The 24,576-nt window shown below is 39.4% G+C and overlaps 1 protein-coding gene across 1 annotated transcript; it reads left to right on the top strand.

Annotated features, from left to right (window-relative positions):
- Nucleotides 1-4,191: 4,191 nt before the first annotated feature.
- Nucleotides 4,192-23,382, top strand: Tmem207 (transmembrane protein 207). Its single transcript, XM_036203472.1, has 5 exons — nucleotides 4,192-4,266; nucleotides 6,067-6,104; nucleotides 12,532-12,576; nucleotides 13,389-13,531; nucleotides 23,252-23,382. The coding sequence occupies exons 1-5, from the start codon at nucleotides 4,192-4,194 to the stop codon at nucleotides 23,380-23,382; spliced, it is 432 nt and encodes a 143-aa protein (XP_036059365.1).
- The last annotated feature ends 1,194 nt before the right edge of the window (nucleotides 23,383-24,576 follow it).

Raw genomic sequence — 24,576 nt, 5'->3', positions numbered from 1 at the left:
AACATAACCAGAATGCATTATTTTTCAGGAATTCACTGATGTCCTGAGTAAATAAACCAACTTTTCCTCTTACACACATCCAGACTAAGCATGGCCTGTCAATTATTACCATAACCATCCACACTTAAAGCAAATGTTTAACTCTAAGTTATGTCAAAGCGCTTTTCAAAGGGGAATAATTTGTGTTAAATCTGCAGAGGACTACATTTAACGGTTCATTTCAGACATGGTCTCTTAGTAGCTGGTACAATCTAGTAATGAGTGTAGAACAAACCAATGTCAAGTTTTTCCACTCAAAATGCAATAGACACACTGTGTCCCCAACCTGCTGTTTGATTCTAAATGGTTTTCCTCTAAAGTGGCCTGATCTGCTTCTTCCTATTACACTTCAGCTTGATCTGCTTGACACCTTCTCATATTTATATAGAATTAGCTTAATAAAACTTCAGCAAAAGTGATCCAAAATTGAAGCCCATTTTTGCCCTCACATGAACTGGAATGTGACATCACAGCAGGAGGATGTCTTCCTCCTATCTCCCTATTTCTAGGACAGTACACTAACAAGCAATCCGGTAGTTAATGTAGTCACCAAGTGTTTTTGACTGTCTACTGTGTAGAGGGCACTGTTCAAGGTACTTCAGATACACAGTGTGTAAAACAAGAAAATACTTCTTTTTGTCAAGTTTCCACTCCAGAGTGTGGAGAAAGACAATGAAGAATTGTCATTCATTTGGTATTGTGACTTGGTATTTAAAAAAAAAAAAAAAAAAAAAACAACTCTGGAAAATGAGGCCCACAGAACAAATCAAGAGTATTGGCTGGGATATTATTGTGGTGTCACACAGAGTGAGAAGGAAATGTTAGCAGATTATGCAATGCCACAGCAAAAGAAGCCAGGGAATGAGTGGCCTTGATACACGAGGGGATGCATTTCCAAAAACAAGAAAAGTAAGACTCCAGTCTGTTTGTGAGGCAGGAGCATATCAGGGATATTGAAAGAAAGTGAGAAACGAAAACCAAAGATTAATAACTATTTCAACACTTGCCTAAGCAGCAACATGTGTACGAAAATTGGAGTGGTTGCAGGGGGCATGTAAGGGTGACTCCCACATTCATAAAGCATTCCATTAAAAGATACATAACTGATTCACTGTTACACTGATAGTATTGTCTTCAGTCATGATCTTTCAACTTCTAGAGCCTCACTCTGCTCCCTCACTTTCCATGAAATAAGCAAATGACTGCTTCTTTTTCGTTGTTTGGATCTTCTTTATGCATGGCATACACACACTCATACCTTTTATTTATTCTCACTTAATCCTTTGAATTTCAGTCCTTAGCCCTTTTGAACATCTGGATTCTATGACCTTTAAGGATAAACATCAATATGACTTCTGAGCTTCAGGGAATTGGGGCTTTTGCTAGGCTCAGAATCCAACAATAGTTTTCATAGTCAACAGTTGCCATCCATTTGGACAGTATTTCATTCTCTGTAGCAAAGAGAAGACCCAGGGAAATGAAACTGAACAGACAAATGTGAGTGTCCATGCTCTTGTTACAAACTTAAAGATCTAAGTCTCACCATGCAAGTACTCAGGAAATCCAAAGTGCTCAGTTTCATCTGTTATTACAATAACAATATTTATCCTTTTTCTTCTCTTCAGTTCTTCTTGGGAGTTTTGCTTCCTCCGATCCTTATATTCAGATGTAAGTGTGTATGAACCTAAGTGACCCCATTAGTAGCAAAATCAATTGTCCATGTTCAACTAGAGTTTCCTGTCATTAGGATGCACTAACACATGCCCATGCTCATAAGCACAGTTAAAGAGATGTTTTAAATGATACAACACAAATAGTAAAAATCCTGTGGGTGGTTGTTCTGTCCCTGTGCATTTCCTCACTGTGGTTCCATACAACTGTTATGGAAGATGCTGCTACTAGGGAAAACTGGGTGAAAGGGAGATACAAGCACCACACTAGCTCTTAAAATGAGGTGTGGCTCTCCAATTACCTTCAAATAAATAGCCAAACAAGAATTCAGATCAAATGTCATTCATCATCACCACTCCTCCCACAAGACCACCCAAGTGTGCTGATCCTTGGGAGTCAGTACATAGAGAAAGCACCATCTTAGGTCCACTGAACCATGCACACTTTCATAGCAGCACAGAGAAGTCAGAAGTAAATTCATGATAAGCCAGGGGATGAAAGGAGTAATGAGCATGATTTTTTATGCCAGCAGAAATGGAGCTCTGGTGCTTGCAGCATCACTGTGCCTGAAGATTGCATCTCCATTCAGTGGCTGTGCCTTTAGCCAGCCACCTGCTGCACAGTCATATGTTATTAGACAAGAACTATTTAACGCTCGTATTTGGTTAGTCATTGTGCCGGTTTCTAAGGCTAACTGGAGCAGGCTGCCCTTGTCTCCATTCCATTTCTTTTCTCATCATCTGGCCTTCCCTTCCTTTCCAGAAATTCTTAAGATCATTGACTTCGCTGACGGAAGTCAGGCTTCTGACCGACTAATAAATAAGTTCACCAGTGAAAAGCCTATTTTTCATTCTGTTTAATTACAGGCTTCAAAGACACTCAAAATGGAGGCTGTCTCAGGCACAAATAATACTGTAGGCTTGGTTTACTTTCCTCCTGTTGGCCTTGGCACAGAGCCCTTCCTCTGCTTTGAAATTCATGGCTGTGTCTGTGTCTGCATACTAAATAGACCATGGCCACCACTGAGCCTGCTTCGCCTGTCCAGATGCAGCTCAAATAATCCAGAAGCCTTAATGGCCAGTTCAGAGCTGGAGTTTAGTTAACTAATATGGTCCATTTGTTTCCAGTGTGATCTATGTGTGTGATCATAAGTGGGTTCCTATATAGTAGTTTGCATTGAATTTGTTAACCCTATAGTGGGAGTTAGGCTGTGATGTGCTTCTGAATTCTAGATACCCGATCTCTGGCCCTTTGACTACGAATGCATAAAATATTTGAATACTGCAAAATATACACTTAGCAAACAGACAAGAAACTAACCGTGAAAAGAAGTTTCCCCTTCCACACTTCTGTTCTTAGTGTCCCATTCTCATTTACAATCACTTTGAAAAATTTATGCCACCAATTTTACATTGAAATCTTTACACCCTATCTATGCCTTTCTTTTTGTATAAAAAAAAAAATGTAACACGGTATAGGCAAAGTCCTAGCATTTATTCCTTTTGCATAAAGATAGCACCCGAAGCTCTCTCTATAATATTTTCTGTATTCTGCCCACAGATTTAAAAACAAATTCCTGGAAATAACCACCACAGCCCCCAACTATTTTGTAGCAATGGATATAGCCATTTTGCATTTGATCATGTTGATAGACATTTGGTGTTTTAGTAGACAGCATTGCAAATTACTGTAAACCGCATGTAGGTTTAAACAATTCAAAGGCATAGGACACATTCTAGGAAGGTAAAGTCTTGGCCAAATGGTGCTATTTAATTTAGTAGATAATGCCCAATAATTATTATCTAATATTTTTTAATTATATATGAAAGGATGTTTCTCCATATCTATCACTTCTCATTGTATTTCCAAATTTTAAACATGCTAATCTGATCACTGTAGACTCAAGGCTGGGGTCAACAGCTACTATGTTATGTAGGAAAAGATGTTCATGGATGAGATTTGTAAAGCATAGAACATTGAAGCAATATTTCCAGATAAGAGATTCTATTTAAAAAGAGGAGGGAAAAAAGAAGGGAGAGAAGGAGGAAGGGAGGGAGGGAAGGGAGGGAGAAATGAAGGAAGAAAGAAAAAAAAGAAAAGAAAAGAAAAGAAAAGAAAAGAAAAGAAAAGAAAAGAAAAGAAAAGAAAAGAAAAGAAAAGAAAAGAGAAAGACCTCATATGTTCCCTGGAATAAAAAATATGCTTGAGTGTGGAAAGTTATTCAAACAGCCAGCTGGCTTTGCAGGTCAGCATTTAAAAGCCTTGACAAACAGTACCAGGGTTCTGACCGTAAACTCCTTGAGCTCTTAGTACCAGAGAGCATGAACCTAACATTCTGTCCCTGGATGCCCTTTATTGGTCACAGAGTCCATCATTAATGCATACTGCAGCAGGACACATAGCATAGAGCAGCTAACAGATTTTGTGAGAGTTCATCGGAGTGAGCAAGTCACTGTATCCGGGCAGATCATTCCTTTGAGTATGTCAAGATCCAGTCCTTTCTGGGCCACTTCCAAAATCCCAACAGTAGGAAGCCTGTGTTTGCTGCTGTTCCAGGTAACCGTCAATACTTCTGGGAGCTTTCTGGGTTTCTCTTCAGGGCTTGGTTTGCTGTGAGTTTGTCCTTTGTGTAACTCCTGCATGTAAAGGATGTTCCCTTCCAGGTGTTGCTAGCACCTTGTGCATTGTATTATTTATTGCTTCAAGACTGAAAAACAAAACATTCAAGACCTTAGTCTCATTTCTTTGTTATTTAGCTGCAATGCTATGGAACTAAGTGGTGCAATATACCCTTTACTTCACTTTGTTATACTTTGGGATGTTTTTAAACTCAGCAGTGCTGTTGACACAGAGATGCTATGGCTATATTAATTTAGAAAATATTTATCAATTTCTTCAACTCACCGGACTCTTGACAGTTTTTCAGTCTTCTGAAGACAGAACCATTTTAGGGTTTGTGTGGTTGCTCTGCACCAGTATCTCTTTCTAACCTGTAATGGCATCTTTGTGTCAGTATTACTTGAATGTGATGCATCTGAAAGATTTAGGTCTACAGCATATTAATCTCTCCTCTCACTATTTCATAACAACTTGGGAGACCAGCAGCTAATACATTGGCAGTTCAGTAGTAATAATGAGATACCATGCACTCCAGTAAGAGTACAGCAGAATGAGAAGACTAGGAGCTGACTTGAAAGGAAAATGCTGGCTTAATTTGTTTTATCTGCTAAGTGAGATTCCAAATGGTTGCATCTACTCATAAACAAAGTTTCTTTATAGACAGAATTTGAATGTTCATTTTCCTCTCAGTTAGTATGCAAATCTCTTTGCAGCATTCCAGCAAAAGAGAATGCAACTCATTTTCTGTGCTTATAAATTGTTCATTATCATGCCCTCTGATGGTCAATCCATTGCTCCATCTGGCATAAATACTAGGTGCTGAAAAAGGTACAGTTGGGATCAAGGGGGAAACACAGACCCCATGCAAAATCCAAAAGCATCACTTGAAATTTTGTAACATCTTACTTGTATTTGTATTTATATATAGTAGTCTGGAAAAGTAAATGCTTTAGCTGATCTCACTCACCCTCAAGTCTATGTGCGTGCGGGTGATGTTTGAAAAGTCTTCTCATTGTACAAAGGAATCTTAAGTCATAGAGTTAGAGTAAAACATCAACACAGATTCCAGAAAGAAATGTCTCTTTTCTTGTGATTATTGGTGTGAAATGTTGTATCCTCCTCTAATATTCAACCCTGAGAACTAAGATAATTTTGTTAGATTGCTTAGGGTTTGGGCCTTTCAAAGGTTATTTCTTTTTTCCTCTTTGATAAAGAGAATATTTTATTTTATGAGTTTTTCCCAAACAGAAATATCATGTGACCATAAATTAACCTCAGTGATTAAAGTCACACCATTTGTACATATATTTAACTTCTGTCCATGCCAGCAAGGTTGACTTCTCTTTCCAATGACTGGGAAAGTTTCTCCTTTGCATGAAAATAATACTCAGATCGTGACTCTCCTCTCTCTCACTGAAATATGAAAACAAAGAAATTCAAGGGTACCCATGACTCTCTAGATAAGCAAAATCTACAGAGAAAACAATATACTGTTCTGATCCATCTCTTGGGGTATGCAAAGGAATTTTAGTGGATCTCCTGCTCCTGCTGAGTTTTAGAATCTACCCAGAGAATTTTCCCAATTAAACCTCTGTGTACCAACAATAAACTATGCTACAAAGCTTTTAATTAAAAAAAAAAAATGATGTAAAATCACACTGTCTCCAGGCACTGCTTTCATTAGAGGATTAGACCGATGAAATGTTTGGATTTCATTGTTCTAAATATGTATTTCAGCTGGTGCTCTCAGATCTATCATGTGAAGAAAATGAAATGTAAGTAAATAACAAATCATGATTTCTAAAAAAAATAAATAAATAAAAGGAAATGCTATTGCTATTTATGGCAGTTTCAAGGAATGGTTTCAAAAACAGTTCCTTTTCAAATACAACCAATGAACTCAAATCTTATCCTGTGTTGCGTGTGCATTTCAAAGGGCATCAGATGCAAATTATGTGAATAATTGATTCATCTCCTTACTTAATGGTTCTCAGAATTCTATTCAGGAGATGAGAAGGTGCCATTAATAATGCTGATGATGATGAACGGGAACTGTAATGCCATGTGGCTGAGTGCAAGTGTCAAAAAGGACTTCTGCCAAGTGCTGTCCGTGTTCTGGGTGCAGTGCTGCCTCCGCCAGCCAGCTGTTTTCAATTATCATGGCCTCATCCTCTCAAAGCCCTGTGGGCATTGCCTCTAAAGAAAGAGATGGGGCTGAGGGGAGTTGTCCTTAGCCTTGGAATCATTCACTGTTTCAGTTCATCTTGTCAACAGTGTGTGTGTGTGTGTGTGTGTGTGTGTGTGTACACACGCGCGCGCACGCATGTGCCCTTCTATTGCTTTCTTTACATAAATTTTGGGACCTACTATTATGCTCTGTCTTCTGCTGCTTGCGACTGAGCAGTTTTTTCGTAGCGTTTGCTTGACTCTGAACTTCAAGGTTGCCCACATCTTGTCTCCTTGATTTTCTGCCTTTGAACCAGAATAATAGACTCCTAAGATTGGGAAGAACCTTAAATGTTGGCTCTACAAGCCAGTCAATAGGACAAGGAGGGATGGTACTGGGAAGCCTATAAGCTGCATTACTGCTTCCGAGGTTACTGCTTTCCCTTTATATAGAATAAACTGAGAAGAGGGGGATAATCAAGTCCACAGCACAGTTTTAAATGATGCTTAAATATAAGCTTTCTTTAGTAAGCCATTTTACATCTCAGCATCTGTTATATTTATCCTCATTTATTTTCTGTTAAGTAAAAATCAGAAACTGCCTCAGTTAACATTCAAAATAGCAGGAAAGAAAGGTAGAAAAGACAAGGAAGTGGCTGGTATTCCAGGGAAATAATACAAAAGAAGTCAATCTATTGATGACGGACAAAGTCCTTTGCGCAAAATGCCTTGCACAAAGCAGTGTTAGTTGAATGAGTTTAAAAAAAAAAAAAAAGAAGAAGAAGAAGAAGACATGCTACTGTAGGAGAGAGCAAACGTCCCATATCCAAACAAGATTCTCTTTTTCCGAAGGACTTTCAATTATTTTAAAAATACAGTACTTGACTAAAAGATTATATCATCATCCAATACCAGTTTGGGGGTTAAAGAGTAATACAAATCCACTAGATTACAGGTAAAAAAAAAGGTCTATATGTGTGGTTAACTCTTAACATCTTTTAGAAAGGAAAAACAAGAGAAAAAAAGGCTGGCCCAAAGTTCATGTGCAAACCGACATGAAGAAGGAGACTTACTTTTGGATGGTAGAAAATAAGGAGGGACAGTGCTGGGGAGGGGGAGGCGTGCTCGGGTGGAGGCCCAGCCGAGAAGAGAGGTTCTGATTAGCTAGATATCATTTTTTTAGTGCCTCAACTTTTACATTCCAAGATTCCCCAAAACAGTTTATATGAATTATAAAATGATCGACTATTAGTTCCACTTAAATTTGTTTTTAAATACTGGATATTTTTGTGATATAAATTATTCTTTTCTATATTTGTAGCTGAAATTTTAGTGTAAATAATACATTGCTCTGCTTTGTATAAAATCTAAATACTATAATTGATTGTATGAAATGAAACATGATGCAGACCCCTTTCATTTTAATTAGTTGTGCTTTCAATCCATTCCTCTCCCTATAAATAACCAATTACACTGTCAAAGAGTATATAGTGATTTACACAATATGAATATATATAAAATGACTTTATAAATTAATTACATGAATAGATTTCCTAATGAGATGTCAGCAATTTGCTTGGTTCAGTGGGTTAAATATTTTGTTTAATAGTAGGAAAAGGTCAAGGTGGCATGGTGCATGCCTATAATCCCAGAACTCTGAGGGGAGGCTGAGGCATCTCAAGTCAGGGCTAGCTTAAACTACAAAATCAGTGCAAGACAAGCATGGTGTATGTAGTGAGACCCTGTCATAGAAAGTAAGGACATAACTAAATAAAGTAGGAAAGCAAATAAGAGGCAGAATTTCTACCCAGAACTGAGAATTCAATGCCCCGCATTTTTACTGCAAACACATATCATATTCAACTTTTAATTCAATTTCTTACATACTTGGTGAAATACCTGAAGGATAAGCAGTCCATGCTTTTTGTAGAGATCATACAATTTACAGTCAAGTTTTAGATAATATAATTTCCCCCTCACCCACTTCCAAATTATTATAGTTGAATTGCACTCATGTTGAGAACTTAGTTTTCAAAAGAAAAAAGTGAAATCGGTTGTTTCATTTATTTTAAGAGTATTATAAAGACATTGTTCCTCTTATTAGCAGAATTTTCTTCTGGCTTCTATACAAGGAGTAGCTGTACAACTGACAAGCAACTCTTCATTCCTCTCCCTATGACCTTCTTTCTTTCCTTCTATTAACTGCGGGAAGCTTAGGCCAGATTCTGAGATCAGCCCCCCTTGCTGTTCTATATGGGATTTTCTGCATTCAGTCAGCAAACTGATGTCACTTTCTTTTCAGATACTCTCCCTGAACTTGCCCCTCAGTTCTTTTCCAGCATTCCTTTAACGCATTTTTGGAACATGCTTCTGGGTGTGGACTCCATATGGAAATAGGAAGCCTGAGGTTCCCACTTGCAGTATCACTGGATGCTAAAGGACAGGACTCCATTGCCAGGTCATTTCCATTTATGCTCTTGCATCTCCCCAAAAAGCTATGCCACACAAGTCATTTCACCTCAGACTGAGCCTCCTCAGTTTTACAGGAGGAGCAGAGAAATGTGTTCCCTCCTTATGTCACTGGGAATTTGAAAGTAAAGAACTTCATAGGAAGCTATGCAGCCATCCATAATAGTTTCTGCTATAGGAAATGCTGGATGATAGCAGCAGAGGAGCAGTGCAGCAGCTCTCCAAAGTTCTCGAAGTTACCACATTAATGAATTTGCAGCTCCAGTCCACACACTTACAGCACAAAGAACAGTAATGAGCAGTCTAGCCATCTGTGTAAGCAGGAACCATTCCCCAACATCCAAATAAAGACAAGCCTACATGTTCTGGTTCACAGAGCAATTTCCTTTGACATCTACTTGAAGAGAATTATAATCACCACAAATATTTCCTCAAATTTATTAGTAGCTCTTATTTTTTCAAACATCTTTTCCTTTTTTCTTGAAAACTTTTACTTGAAAGTCTTATTTAATATTCAGCTGGGTGGTGGTGGCAGCATACACCCTTAATCCTAGCACTTGGGAAGCAGAGGCAGGCCAATCTCTGTGAGTTCTAGGCCAGCCTGATCTACAGAGCAAGGTCTAGAACAGCCAGGAATGTTACATAGAGAAACCCTGTCTCCAAAAGACAACAACAAAATATTCATACTTTCATATAATGTGTTTGAATCCAATCTACACTTCCAATTTTTCTACCTTTCCCTTCCAACGTTTTGCAATTCCTTCCCCTTCCTCTCTCGTTCACTGTCTGGGTTGTTCATATCCATTGAGACCATTTAATGCTGACTCTATGTGCGTGGGTGTGGGACTTTCATTCCTGGAGAATGAGCAGTCTCTCAGGGCCTGCAAGCCTGAAGAGAAGTGACTCTCCTTCTCACAGTAGCTAACCACTGTCCATAGCTCCTAACATGGGGGTGGGACTTCATGAGCCCATTCCCTATTCATGCTGGGAATTTGTCTGGCTTAATATTTTGCAAGTTTTGAACATGCATTCCCAGCCACTGTGAGCTCCTGTGTCTATCTGCCACATCCATCAAATACTGTTTCACTGCAGACACACTCCCCCTGGCTCTTATGCCCTTTCTGCCTGCCCTCAGGGCTCACCATGGTAGTGGGGCAGGCATGTACTATGGCTGCCCCATTTCAATCTGTGCACTCCATGGTCTCTTTCTTTGCAAATGGACTGGTGGTTGGTTTACAATTAACCTCAGTCTCCTAGGCTAACTATTCTTCAATGATAACTTTATTTTCAAGAATGCGAACTCTTCCTACTCTGAAAATATTACATTTAAAATCTGAGCAATTATAATATTGTTAGAGTGCACTTAAGAACTTAAAAGTTGCTTTTGAAAAACACAGTTTGGGAAAGGACTGGAATCCAAGAAGGAAGGATGTCCCCTCTGTCAGAAGCACCATCTTCCAGCTAAGACTTGCTCCTGAATAACCCTGTAGGCTTCTTCCAGAATTCTTCAAGTTCAGGAACCGATGTCCACCCTCACTCTGGATATCAGATCTGCTTGTGTGAAATGATCAGAATGAAATAAATGTTCCCTCAATGCTGGACTTTGTGCAAATAAGCCACGACTTCATTTCTTCAGTGAGGTTGCCTGACCTTTTGTTTATCAGAACGTCCACCAGGGGGTGCAAAGGCCTCAAAAGGAGAAAATGAAAGGACATTGGGTGGGTTAACACTGAAATCCTTGTTAAGTGGCTCAAAAGTTGCAATTAACGATGAGATACTTGGTATTTATAATTGGCTTTAAGTTATGTGGACCATCTTAAATGGAAATGAATAGAGGCAGAGATTTTTATTTAAAGAAAGATGAAATGCTCCATATTTCTAGTTAGGAGCTCAGAGGTCAAGAGTCTAAAACAAGAGTTCCTGTTTTGTTTTGGGGTTAGGACAGCATAGCTTAAGTAGCATACTATGTTTTCAAGATTTTTGCAATCAGTACTTTAGACTTTTATGACAACAAAAGATACACACACACACACACACACACACACACACACACAACTGTAAAATATTACACTATCTCAAAGGATATAATTTACATGTGATAATTTATGTCTCTATAAGACCAACTAGGTTCCTTATTTGTGGACTGGCTCCTGCTTTACACGGATGGTTTGTCTCTTTGATCTTTATAGTTATTCTTTGTGCAGGGCTGGAAACATATTCACTGCAGAGGCACCTGCATCTGAGCTCAGTCCACAGAACTTGTAATGAAAACTCATGTCCCCTTCTAAGATGTGCCTCCGATGATTTTCAAGATCCTGTTCTGATACTCACTTTGCTCAGGATCCATTTGTTTGTTTGTCTGTTGTTTGTTTTACTAGCCCGCATTTCTCTGTACAGCTCTGACTGTCCTGGGACTCACTCTGTAGACCAAGCTGGCCTGGAACTCACAGAGATCTGCCTGCCTCAGCCTCCCGAGTGCTGAGACTAATGGTGGAGTGCCACCACAACCCAGCCTCTTAGGCACCTTTTTTAGGGTTACATTTGAGTGTCCATTTTTCTCTTAGCCGCTTGAGTTTATGAACTTTTCTAGCAACTGCAGGTATCCAAAACTGACAACAAGCCTCAAATTCAAAGTTCAAAAAAAATCAAAATTAAGTCACATTCTGCCTTAGTGAAATTATTTTTGTCTTCTACGTTTGGGGGAAAAAATCCGTGGTGTTACTTTAGATGACTTCTGACTACTGTAATGGAACACCTGGTGTACCACCTCCTGGAGGCTGCTGGGAGCCGTAGTTGATGAATGCTTTCAAGCTCAAAATGACTTTAATGTTGCTTGAAGATAACATGACTAAAAACGGCTGCATCTCAGAAGCTGATCAGGCTCTGGGTTCCAGTCATTCATATTGCGCACGATAAGGAAGCCATGACAGCCTTCCTTGGTGTATTCAGGTCTTTAAAGAAGTCCCTCGCATTCGATGTACCGTACTTCCCCGAATAGAGGGGCACTCTGAATTGAATAAAACACATGCATGGTAACACCCTAGAAGTTAATCCCATAGATTATAAACCCTTCTCAGGGAATTTGAATTATAAAGGGCTCTACTCTGGATATCTGAGAATAGTGGAATGGTTATCTGCCTAATGTCTCTGGCATTTTGACCTTAAAATGCTCCTCACTAACTTCTCCATGCTTAAGACAAGACGTGGAGGGAGGAGGAACAGTGGGTGGTATGTAAAATGGAAAAGAAAAAAAAAAACAAAACAAACTTTAAATAAACAAGTAGACCTGGGGGGGGGCAGAAATCTATCTGCTTTTAGAATCGAAGCTACTGTAATGAGGCATTTTCTTTGCACGTCTAGTGGTTTCCAATTTCCCTGTCTTCTCAGTACCTTGAATGAAGTAGACATGGGGAAAATATTCTCTTAGTCTGTTGGGAACAGATCTGTAGGGCATTGAGCAGCTGAGTATTACAGGAAAATAGATGTGTTGAGTATAAACTTTAAAGCACCAAAGAATAGTCTTTAGCTGTCTAGAATTAGATACTTATGCTCTTTCTTTATTACTAGGTGTGTAAATTATGATAACCAACATCCTGATGGCTGGTATATCTGGTAAGGATTTCTTCAGATTGTTTTATAAAACATGTGGTTGTCCATGTATACTTGTTCTCCTAGATAATTTGAAACAGCACATGCTATCAACAGTTGAAGGGAAATTTAGGAGAGTGTGAATCAACAGCTGTAGAAATATCAATATCAGGACAGTATTTGCTAAATGCCTCCTGTGATAAAGAATCTATTGTTTTCAAGACTGAATTTATTCTATAACTCGAGTTTGTTAATGATAAAATAATTGTCCTCTCTTGAAATTTTTCTAAATTATTTTTCCACTTCTGGTTGTAAAACCCATTCAACATAGCCAAATCTATCTTTAATGAGATACTCCTCCAGAAAATTTAAAACAGTTCTAATTCCCTAAATCACAACTTTTATACCTTCCAAACTTAACACTAAGCAATTCTGTTAATAAAATACTCAATTCCTCAAAGGCAGAGACAGTCTTGTCTATCTTGAATCCTTAGCCGCAATATCTCAAATATTTACATTTGTTTAAATACTAATTAAGTGGATAGAATGTTGAATAAATGGAAGAAAAAATGGAAAAAAAGAAGGAAGCAGAAAAGACTTCACTTTTTAGATTAACCCTCTAGTTTTCAAGGAACAAATGATTATCACCAACCCTGCCTGAAGACCTCCAGGTGCACTGGCAGTGTAGGATGGTAGGGGATTGCCCCAAGAATTTGGCATTCCGGCTTGCTTGCACTTAAGCATAGCTGAGTCCCTGTGTACTTCCCCGGCACTTTCAGAAACTCCAACTCCTACATGCTCCACCTCACTTCTCCCCCATTACTTTTGGGTGCCAGGTTCCTATTGCTGATTTTCTTGGCGGTTCTCCTCAGTGGAGTAGCGCTTCTCTGTCTCCAGTGCTGGCTGAAAAGGTGCCGAACTGACCCTCCCAGACGCACCGTAGCTGTTTTTGCTGTTGGTGACTTGGATCCCATTTACGGTGAGTTGTCTGCATATTTCTGGATTCCTCTATGAAATCTTGAAAAACTATCATTGAAAGCACATTTATACACTTAAAAAAACGCATACCTATTGGGAGAATCAAAGACATGTATTGAAGAGAGACCACACAAGAAGAAAAGAGATATCAGAGAAGAAATATGCCTCACTGACTCACAGAAAATGGCAAAAGAGGCTAAGCAATTTTTTCAATCAACAAATGAAGAGTGTTATGCCCAGATCATGGCGACCCCCAAAAGACCACCACAGAGACCGAATCTCGTATGTAAAATCAAAGAGCCTTTATTCAAGCCTGCTCGCTCTTGAACCCTCAGTGTGTCCGACTCAGGGGTAGGATTGGAGAGTTCCCCCCCCCCCAGGCAGGGAGGGGTTTCTGTCACAGCAGAGGTTGGGGGTGAGGAAATTTCCAGCGTTCAGGACTCTGACAGGCTAGGGACATCTTGATAAAAGAGAAATGGATGTGTGCCTGGGCTAAAGGACACCTGGTAATATCTTATAATGGTTGGAATGGAACTTTTGGAATGTCAGGTATTTCCCCTTAGATGCTGGCCCTCCCTGGGTGGGGTCAGTTTATGGATTTTCCTGGTGACTGGGTGGTACCTACCAGTAAGCTTGTCATGGCAGCTGTGTGGTCAAGCTGTTTTGGGTCTCCCACAAATAGAAATTTGAGGAGATGAACACTTCAAGTGAGTGGTAGGGCTTACAGTTCAGAAGAGCATCTCTTGGCTTTGATGTCCCTGGATCCTACGCTGTAGTTAGAATCTTAATCATTAAGCCTTTGATAACTCATTATTATCTGAAGCATATTATCTGAAGTATCAGTTGCCAGTGCTGAGTCTGAAACCATCAGCATCGGGCGGCAGAAAATCAGTTGTGGTGTATTTTCTCTGCAGAAACACCAAGAAATCCCGAATCTGCCAGCACTCACCTTGTCTATCCCAAATCATGCCCTGCCCATCATTTTCCAGTTTTCATCTAGGGTTAAAAAAAGAAAAAAAAGAATTATTTGTAGCAGTCAGTCTTTTCAGTACGCTGGGTAAAAACCACTTATGGCTTGATTGTTTCCAAGTGGCTACAATTGATAATCCTTTCTTAACCCTTAAGCATGGTCCTCTCACCCAGAGATGGTGAGATATTTCCCTCCTAGATTTCACTCTATCACACAGTTACCTACAGAGTTCTTCATAAAAACTAACTTGGCTACCCTTCAGAAACTTGGGCCAATGTGGAATTTTCAATACATAAAACAGAAAAGCAACAACTACATTGAAGGGGTAAAAAAAGCTAAGAGGGTTTAACCTTGGAGTGTTCTTGAGATTTAGTGATTCTTAAGCATCTTTGGAGTGTTCAGATACAAAGGGGGACATCAATATCACCCCCTCCCAATGCTCAGGAACCACTGCATAAGAGAGAGCCAAGAGATTCTAAGAGCCAGAGGCCCAGGAAGGACCAGAACAAAACAGTGTCTTCTGGGCATAACGGGACCACTGACTTCCTCATGAATTCATAACCGCTGTGGTTGCCTGCTCAGGACCTGTTCAACACAAGTCAGCCAACATTCCAGCATGGAGAGAGAGGTATACAGGACCCTGTTCCTAGATGAGGAGCTGTTGATAATTAACAGTTTCTAAGGGTGTGGCCCCTGGTAGGCCAATCATGGGGATGGTCTCTTCCCACAGGCAGCACAAATGGGACTCACTCAGTGGGTTAGCAAAAAAAATAAAAAATAAAAAAAAATAAAGTAGGGAGGGAGGTAGATGTGGATCTGGGAGTGGGTGGGGACGTGGGGGTGGGCCTGGGAGTGGTTTCCAGAAGGAGTTAGAGTAATTATTATCATGTACATGTGAATGCAATTATCAAAGAATTAACAAAATATATTAAAAAGAAAAATATTTAGTGATTATTTTTGTTTATACGCTTCCCAGCATGAAGTTATTACTTAACAAGGAAAAGACACTATCAACTTGAGAAATTGTTGTTTAGGAAAGGATAATTAAATTCTACTATAAAAAAAATAGATTTTTCTCCTAAAATAAAAATTACTTTTCATGTGGCATCAAGGGAATTAAGGTCACTAACCTAACAAAATGTTTGTCAAAGGGATATACATGGAAATATTGATCTCCTTTTCTTTATTTAAATAGAGTTAATTAATAAATGTAATGTTCTTTCTTCCGAGTAAACTTTTATCCCTAAAGAAGAACACACAGCCTTATTGTCTAGACTCTTCCCTCCCTCTGAGGAAAACACTTCCATTAGGCTACCTTCAACCTTAAGTAAAGTCTCCTGTATCTTCAACATCACACTGCCTAATGAATCTGTTACAATTCTTAAAGACTGCTGCTGTAGCCAAGGTTGTGTGATTTTCTATTTGTTGCATGGTGGTTTACATATCTGCTATTGAACTTGTTTGTACAGCCTCAGAGTGGGGGAAGAAAAACATTAAATCTAACACAACAGTAATGTGCATAGATGTCTCTAAGACCTGGGCCTTAGAATTACAAGCTCTGTATTAGGCTGAAGTCATTATAAACATAAATAAACAAATACCAGAAAGAAACTGTCTTCTAAAAAAGCTAATATTTATTTCAGTTCTACCAAGACCTAAGCGATAGTTTGAGACTTTTCCAACCTTATCTCTATTTCATAAATGTCATCTCCAGGGAGTGCTCATCAGTTCTCTTAGAGAAGATCTGCTCCCTATCCTGTCTCCCTCTCCCCCTACCACCTCGTTAATATATTAGTAGACCTTTGCTATGAAATGGGAGTAGTTAGGTATACAAACTAGGTGTGAGTGCTCGTATCCTAGCCAACTCATCCCATGATACATCTCAACATTCAGATATTGAAAGACCCATCCTGGACGGTAGGGATTACATTCTAGAATCTTAATTCCTGTCATTTTTCCATCCTTTCTTCCCAAGCCTGCTAGTAAAGCTTCTGGTTCTTACTTTTAAAGAAATACTTGAACGCTCTTGCGATGTCTCTTCTACTACTGTGTATCATGGAAGACATGGGCTCAATTGCTTCTTCTCAAGGATATTTATCTAGCCAGCTCAGAGTGGGCAGAAAGCAGCCCTACCTCCTTTTGTTCCTCCCCAGCCCGTCTGAGGGGCTCATCTTCCTGAGAAGGCAGTCTCTGATGCAAATGTTGATGTAGAGCTGTGCCTTTCAGCATACTTATTTCTCTTTTCAGGAACAAAATTCAGGAGAGCAATTTAGACAGTGGCATTCTCCGTCATTCCAGGGAGTGCTAAGTAGCAATTTCAGGAAGTAAATTCCAGAGAATTAATATTTGGGGACAATTTGCAGCCTGGACCCATGTTGTATTTACATAGTAGATGAAACTGTAATTATATTTTCACACTCTGAACACATCTGTTTTGTTTTTACGTATTTACTCTCCCAGGAATAAGAACCTTTCTTGATCCTGCAGTTCCTGCAAGATCCAGGAAGGATCAAAACAACCATACCTACCTCTACAACTCCTACAAAGCATGTGCTCACAGCCAGAGCCCTAGCCTAAGCCCAAGCCCAAGCTCAACCCCAGCCACTGAGTGATTCATGGGCCTACTCCGAGGTTATGGGAGTACATTTTTCAGTTTTCCTGACATCCACTATTAAGAAGAGGGAATAAATAAATAGAAATCACGTGAAGGACACTGATGAGCAACTAGAATATAGAATAGGGCTCCTGACTCTCTGCCATCTCTGACACACAGAGGATGTTCCCCGTGGGCACAGGATGTGGGAAGTAAGCCATTGGAAACATCTTAATGGACACAGTACAACCGCTGTATTAACCTTCATTTCCTCCTGGACCTTTATTTTATTTCTTTAGAAGCTATTTCACTTTAATATCACTACTTATTGCATATATTAATTGAAATTGCTCTGTCATTCTGACATAAGGGGCAGAGGTTTGACACTCAGGATCTCACAAACATTGCCCTCAAACATGAAAAGCCAAGAAGAAATGTTTTTTATGATTATTAAAGACTGGAATTGATTGAACTTTACTATTACAAAAATATATAAAATAGGCAATTTTATATACATGCATTTTCTGCCAATGTTACATAGCTCAGGTTGCCAATTTATTTGATTAGAAATACTAAAGAGAAGTAGAGTAGGCTCTACATCCATGTATACATATAAGTATATATATATATATATATATATATATATATATATATATATATATATATATATTATGATGTACTTAAGGAAGTTGTTGCCAGCACAGACCATAGCAATGTCTGATATGATGTCAACTCTGAGAAATCTCCCTGGGACCTCAGTAAAATATTGCAGACCCTGGGAACATCTCATGATCTAGTGATGGCATCTTTTCACAGTACTCTGCTGACTCGGTGCTCAGGTAAATGAATACTACCCACTTCCCTCCCAGCACCTATGCCCTTGAATGAAGTAGTCTAGAGTCAGAAGCCCCCTATGTAGCCACTGGATCCAACAGAAGAGACCTTGACATTTATTGCACTCAATCTTCCCTTTTGTGTCTATGCTTGCTATATATTCATTATTCATAGGAGAGGAAGAAAGAATCCCTCTGTTATAGCTTGCTGTGAGCCACTTTGTGTGTCCATTAAATTCATCTTATCAGGTCCTATTGGTTAGTTGTGTTAGCACTTTCCTTTGGACCACCAGCTCTGTAAATAAGGACTCAGAGACTTCTTATTAATTATGAAAGCTTGACCATAGCTTAGGCTTGTTCCCCACTAGCTCTTAAAACTTACATTACCCCTTTTATACTAATCTACATCCTGTCATGTGATTCAGTACTTCTCTTCGGTACCATGTGTCCCACTTGCTCTGTGTCCGGATGGCAGATCCCACCTAATTTCTTCCCAAAGTTCCTACCTCTGCCCAGATTTCCCACCTATTATGTCCTGCCAAGCTGTTGGAGCTGCCAGCTCTTTATTAAGTGAATCAGAAGGTGCCTAGGCAGACACACATCTTCACAGTACAAAAAGATGATCTCACAACACTTAGTACCTCAGAGTATGAAAATATTTGGAGCCACAGCCTTGAGAAAGCCAATTCAACTAAAATTGGATAACAAGTGTGCATCTTAATCTAGTCTGACTAGCATTCCTCTGAAGGGATATTAATAAAAGCCCCCAGACAGGAACAGAGGGACGATACTGTGAAGACACAAGAGGAAGATGGCGTCATCTACAAGCTGAGGAAGGAAACTTCCCAAGACAAGAAGGTAACTGATGCTTGATCTTGAATGTCTCCTTCAGGGTCATGAGAAAAAAAAAAATTCTGCTGATAAAGGCACCCAGCTAGTGGTACTTAGCTGTGGCAGCCCTAACAGACTCATACAGCATCTCAGCAGGAGGAGGGGTCACCACAAAATAGAAGGAATAAGAAGGACAGCAGTTAAAGGCGTAGAGCAAGAATCTTAGTTGGATATATGAAAAGCTCCTGGCATGGATTCATTTCATAGAGACTTTAAACCACCCCTTTCTGTCCTGCTATGGCCATACCTCCTCGTTCTGTCCCCGGCCACAGACTCAGCTAGGTAGTTTTCCTTCCTTCATTATCCTCATCCCAACCCTACACCATCTTCTGTGTCCAGTTCTGCATCAGCATCTCTGCCACAATGTCCACTCAGCCCTGGGTCTTCCCAAGTGCCACCAGCTATGAGCTAGCCTCTCTCTTACTCCTTCCTGTTTCTCCCAGGCTTTAATCCTACAGATATTTAGCTGTTTTTTTTTTTCTAATTCCTATTGAATTAGGGGTAAAAAGATAACTTGTTTGAACCTTTTGTCAACTCTAGGTTATCTATGATTTTAATGATTTTGGGCGGGGGGCTTTATTTTAGTGGATAATTGAACAGAAAATACAGAAGGTTTGCAACTATCAGTTATTATTATATTCCATTATGTAAAGTGAGAACAGCAAAACCATGAAACAGTCATTGCTGTGATTTCAAAATAGAAAAAAAAAGTAAGTAAAAGAATTTTAGTTTGTTAGATTGTGTTTTAGTTTTATTTGAAAAGTAACGTCAAGTGGCTTTTACAACGTATTCACAACAGAAATAATGAATTCTCTAAAAGTAAAGGTAAAATTGTGATCTCATGGAAAGCAAGGTGATAAAGCTGAATAGGAGCCCACTTTGATGAGGAAGTAGGCATTTGATGATATGAAGGGAGATAAATTGGAGGTTTGGGAGGCTGGTGGAAGACAGTTAGTTTGTAAGTGACCTCGCATCCATCAGAAGAGCGCCTAAGAGACAACTCCGGCTTTGTCCACACTGTAACCAGTAACAGCAGTTCACTATGACGTCTCTGTAGCCGTCCACCTGTCCTCATTCCACCGGTCCACTTGTCCCTGGCAAGGACCTCTGACTCTCCTCCCTCCAGAAGCCCCACTGCCTCAGCCACTTGGGGCTGGCGGCCTAGGTACGCTGCCCTCCAGCTACGCCATCTTTCTAGGCCCATCTTTTTTCTGCAGTTTCACAGATGATTTTCTGCTTTTCATATTTCAGAAAGGAAAAAGAGCTCACGGTTTTTCCAGCCATGATTAAATGTGAGTGCTCTCAGCTGGAAAGAGAAAGGAAGGCTGGAGGGATGTAGACAAGAAGCAAGCCTTTGCGTATCCAAGTCTTTCTTCTTGTCGGTGGCTCAGGATTATTTTATCACAGGATCTGTTAAAGATTTTCTACATAGGGTTTATATTCCACATGTAAGTATCTTATGGCATATTTAGAAGGGAAGAGGGCGGGCTTCATTCCCACACTTGTGGGAAGACCTGCAAATGACAGATGATTCAGTGTTTCCCATGTGTATATACTGCAACTCTTACATCTTCTTCCCAATGACACTCTGAAAACTTTGCTACCGTTCTTCATAATCTGAAGACGAAGAGAGAAGGGCTCTCACAGATGAAGCCACATGCTCAGTGTATGGTAGAATGATGGCTCACATTCAGGCTTTTTAGCCATTCCTCTATGTGAGGAGGGAGAGATGAAATGGGTGTGCAGCCAAGCAGGGTGATTCATATCCGTAATCCCAGCACTCAGGAGCGTTAAGCAGGAGGACTGCAGGTTCCAGGGCCGCCTGGACCACATAGTAAGTTCAAAGCCTGCAGGAGGAAAGCGGTGAGACTTCCTCCTTCCCCACTTCCCAACACTCCAAGGAGGGGTAAGAAATGAAAGAGGTAGAAAAAGTATGTTAACATAAGTACAAATCTATTGGAATTACTATCAATGATGTAAGAAATCTGGACTCTAATTATAGTAACTATAAATGTGTGGATTTTACAAAAGTGAAAAGTAAATGGGTCCTTCAACCAACAGTTTTCTGGCAAATCCATGGGGTTTTCTCAATCCTGTTAAACTGAGTTAACTTGCTATAAAGTTAAACATAAGACTAGCAAAATGTCTCAGTTGGGTAAAGGTGCTTGCTGCCAAGCCTGATGACCTGAGTTCCTGGAGCCACATAGTGGGAGAGGAGAACTAACTCCAACAAGTTGTCCTCTGACCCCCATGCATGCCCTCTAAATAAATACACAAGCAAATAAGTAAATCCCCTGCTCCACCCACTCTGAGACACATGCAATTGTATATTAACATACTCAATAAAGGATGACAATTGGTATATCTTCAGTTTCCAAGTTTTCTAAGATCACTGGTTTAATTAGTTTATCAATAAAACACCTATGGTTTTCATAACAACCATAAGAGTAACAGGCAAATTCGCAGTCAAGAAATTCTATTTCCCTGTCCACAGAGACCAATTGTCAGGATCATATCACTGGGATCACAATATTGATGACAGCAGGAGAAATCAATTAAAACTAACATAAAAAATAAATGTGTCAAGCCACTAGCCAAACATTCCCAGGCAGCAGGCTAAGTGACTTCTGACTTTGTGCTGAGTACATTAGCAGCAGTCTACAGGGAGAATGGCTACCGTTCATGGCTTGAGTTCTGAATGGAGGTAATTACTGAGATAAGAGGACTGTATAAAATCAACTTTAACTCTATCTGATGGAGTCCCTCAGCTTAGCTGACCTCAGTCCAAGATTATGCACTTCATAAGGTTTTACCGTCTACACTTTTATTTAGTGATTTTTCTCATATCTAATAATGATAATGATGATTTAAATCACTAAATAACCATTAATATAGAATTGATAAGAAAATAATGTTACAGATTTAAATTGCTACACGTCCCTGACATGGCACCGTATCTGATGCTATGTAAGAGCAGTAACCCTTTACTGGATGCCTGGCTCATTTTAAACATTAGACATGTATTTGGTTTTCCTGAGATTTCCTTCTTCAATGCTGGGGATTAAACTCAGTCCTTGCACATGCTAATCAAATGCCCCACCACATCTCCAGAGAGTTAAGGTTGCTTTTACAGAGATAGATACCATCATTATCCTTTTGCTCAAGAAGAGAAAAGTGAGCTAAATAAATGTAATAGCATAGGGGTGAGTTACTCAGTTTTTTTAAAAAAAAAGGATTCTAAGAAAAATCCTGGCACAAGAAGTAAAACATATTCAATACATTTCTTTCTCATGTAATGCTAATAACTGAGGATCAGCAAGATATGAAATAAGGCAAATACACGTGTGGAAAACATGATTCTAAGTTATCATTATTCACACAAAGTAATCATTTTGATAATTTGCATATGGATTCTGTCAGTGAGCTAATGTCTAGTACTCTGAATTCACTGGTAACTATGGTATATTCTTTGCAATATAGCATTCTTCCAGATGCTACCAGGAAGATTAGTGAACCTCTTCTGTTGGAGGACAGAGAGAAACAATTTTGATTTTGTAACCCATAGAGGTTCTAAAGGGACTAATGACCCAGTCATTATAATTTAAAAGCAGACATAATCAATATGTAAATATGTGAGAATGCTTGTGTTTCAGCTAAAGTTAATATATAAAAATGTCAAAGTAATTCAGAGTTAGATAAATATCCAGGATAAAAATAGTAAGTATGCAAAAAGAGAGGGTTATAAAATATTACTATTGATTTTTCCAGTGACTCAAAATAATCCTTCAAGGCAATCCTGATTTCTGAAAGAGCCACTGGAAAAAATTCAAGGTCCCTCAAGGTTACCACTTTGTAAAAGGAAATGCTTGTTTAACGGCTGTATGGTACATGATCTAGGTATAAGGACATCAATTTGAAAGGTTTCTTATTTATTTAGAATGTTTTGTTTATTATGTATGCATTTTAAGTGCAAACTTGTCACCACTTATCTCAACATGCTTATTACATGGAAACACTGAACTATTTGTATTTGTTGTATTTTGAAAACCTAAATTTATGGCACAATGGAGTTTAGTAATAGTCTAATGTTCCTAGTGAGACTTCGGTTTCCCATTAGTGAAACAGCATTAGCAAAAACAGCATTAATATTTAGAGGAATCATCTCCATGGTCCCCAAAAGAACATTTCTTTCTGGTTTCAGTTGCTATATTGTAAAGTTTCCAGGTGGGTTAGTCAGTAATTGTAAAAGCAAATCATTCTGGGTATTTTATCCTTGCAGTGACTCAGCTATCAGTGTGGCGAGAAAGGTGATGTGAATGTTTTTCTCAAGGGCACAAATAAATTTCTGTTTCTCCAGTGATGCAAGAAAGGCCAGATTCATCTCCTCCATGCATTGCCTGAAAGGTGACTCACACCCCCTGTGTTTTTTTCCAGGTATAGAAATGGCTGGAAGTCGAACGGCTGGAATCTGCCTTCCTACACCAAACGCTGAACTGTGCCCTGCTCCATGTTTTTGTGCCTTAGGTCCTCCACCTCCATATGAAGAAGCACCAAAAACAAGTTGATTGTAGCCAGGATCAACAGTGGAATGCATTAGAAATATTTGTAAACAGAGACAACAAATTTTAGGCAAATTCTTTGGCTTAGTGGAAATTCTTGGAGGTCTATTATAGAGTCTGAACATACAAGCAAACAAAAGTGGATGGGAGGGGAAAAATGGCCATAGTGATGTTTTGACAGTGAATTAGTTGACTCTGTAGCAATGCCTCCTCACACGTTTAGACTAGATAACAACCACATTTTCTTTGGCAAGGAGGCAGCAACAGGCGCTCGGAATCATGGGCATTAATTCAGCCTCCCACTGCCTCCCACAGCGTATCCTTTGATGCTCACTCCAGCATCTCCGTCTTCATCAAGCCTCGAATAGAGTCAGTGAAAATAAATAAATACACAAATAATTTAGCAATGGCTCAAGCATAGATTCAGGTGTGACTAGAGGAAGAATATTTGGTTATAGTCAAAATGAGAGAATGGGAAGAAAGTCCTGCATTTGACGTGGACAGAGAAGAAATGGAAAGGAAGAGGAAAGACTACAAGTCTCAATACGGAAAGTTCTGCTCCCCAGCTGGAGAACAGAGAACATGTACCTAGAAGCAGAAGATTACCTAAGATATAAACTGTGGCTAATGAGGGCATGCGGAGAGAAGGGGAAGGATGTCATTGTCCTTGGGGAATGTGAACTCCAGAGTCTGGTCTTTCCCCAGTCCCTTAGGATTTGCAGCAGAATAGAAATAAACTTTGTTACAGATGCCTCTTGCTGCTTGAGGACTGATGGGAGAAGTAGCAACTTGAAATTTCTAAGCATCCCATGCCAGAAACCACCCTAGCTGAATACAGATAGTTAATTTGTTTATAAAATAATTGACCTACCCACTTGACTGTCAGTCTAACTTGACTAAACTTAACTCCAGTCTTTTCTCAAAATTGATTTGTGAAAGTGTTTCCAACCTTCCTCTAGCTCAGCCAAGGACTTGTATTACTTCATGTTACTCTGTTGTCTGAAAGTCTTGTTGGCCCCAGTTTCAGAATTTCCAGACTCTGAAGGTTTCCTACTTAGCACATGTCCTGTATGGACCACCTCAGTAAGTCCTTCCTGGAGTCCTACAATAGATCTAAACTGGTCCAGTAGCCCCACATTTGTTCTCAGGTATCCTACTGACAGCACAGTATCCAGGAAACTCTTTCAAAGTTTTAGAACA

The sequence above is a fragment of the Onychomys torridus genome, chromosome 12 (assembly GCF_903995425.1).
Source record: "Onychomys torridus chromosome 12, mOncTor1.1, whole genome shotgun sequence".
Lineage (NCBI taxonomy): Eukaryota > Metazoa > Chordata > Mammalia > Rodentia > Cricetidae > Onychomys > Onychomys torridus.
This window is presented reverse-complemented; position numbering and strand designations above follow the sequence as displayed.

Excerpts from the sequence above, each read along its gene's own strand:
- Tmem207 (XM_036203472.1), top strand. The coding sequence starts at position 4,192 with ATGTCAAGATCCAGTCCTTTCTGGGCCACTTCCAAAATCCCAACAGTA. Across the intron at positions 6,105-12,531 it reads TCATGTGAAGAAAATGAAAT|GTGTGTAAATTATGATAACC; the intron begins GTAAGTAAATAA and ends CTTTATTACTAG. Across the intron at positions 13,532-23,251 it reads TGACTTGGATCCCATTTACG|GTATAGAAATGGCTGGAAGT; the intron begins GTGAGTTGTCTG and ends GTTTTTTTCCAG.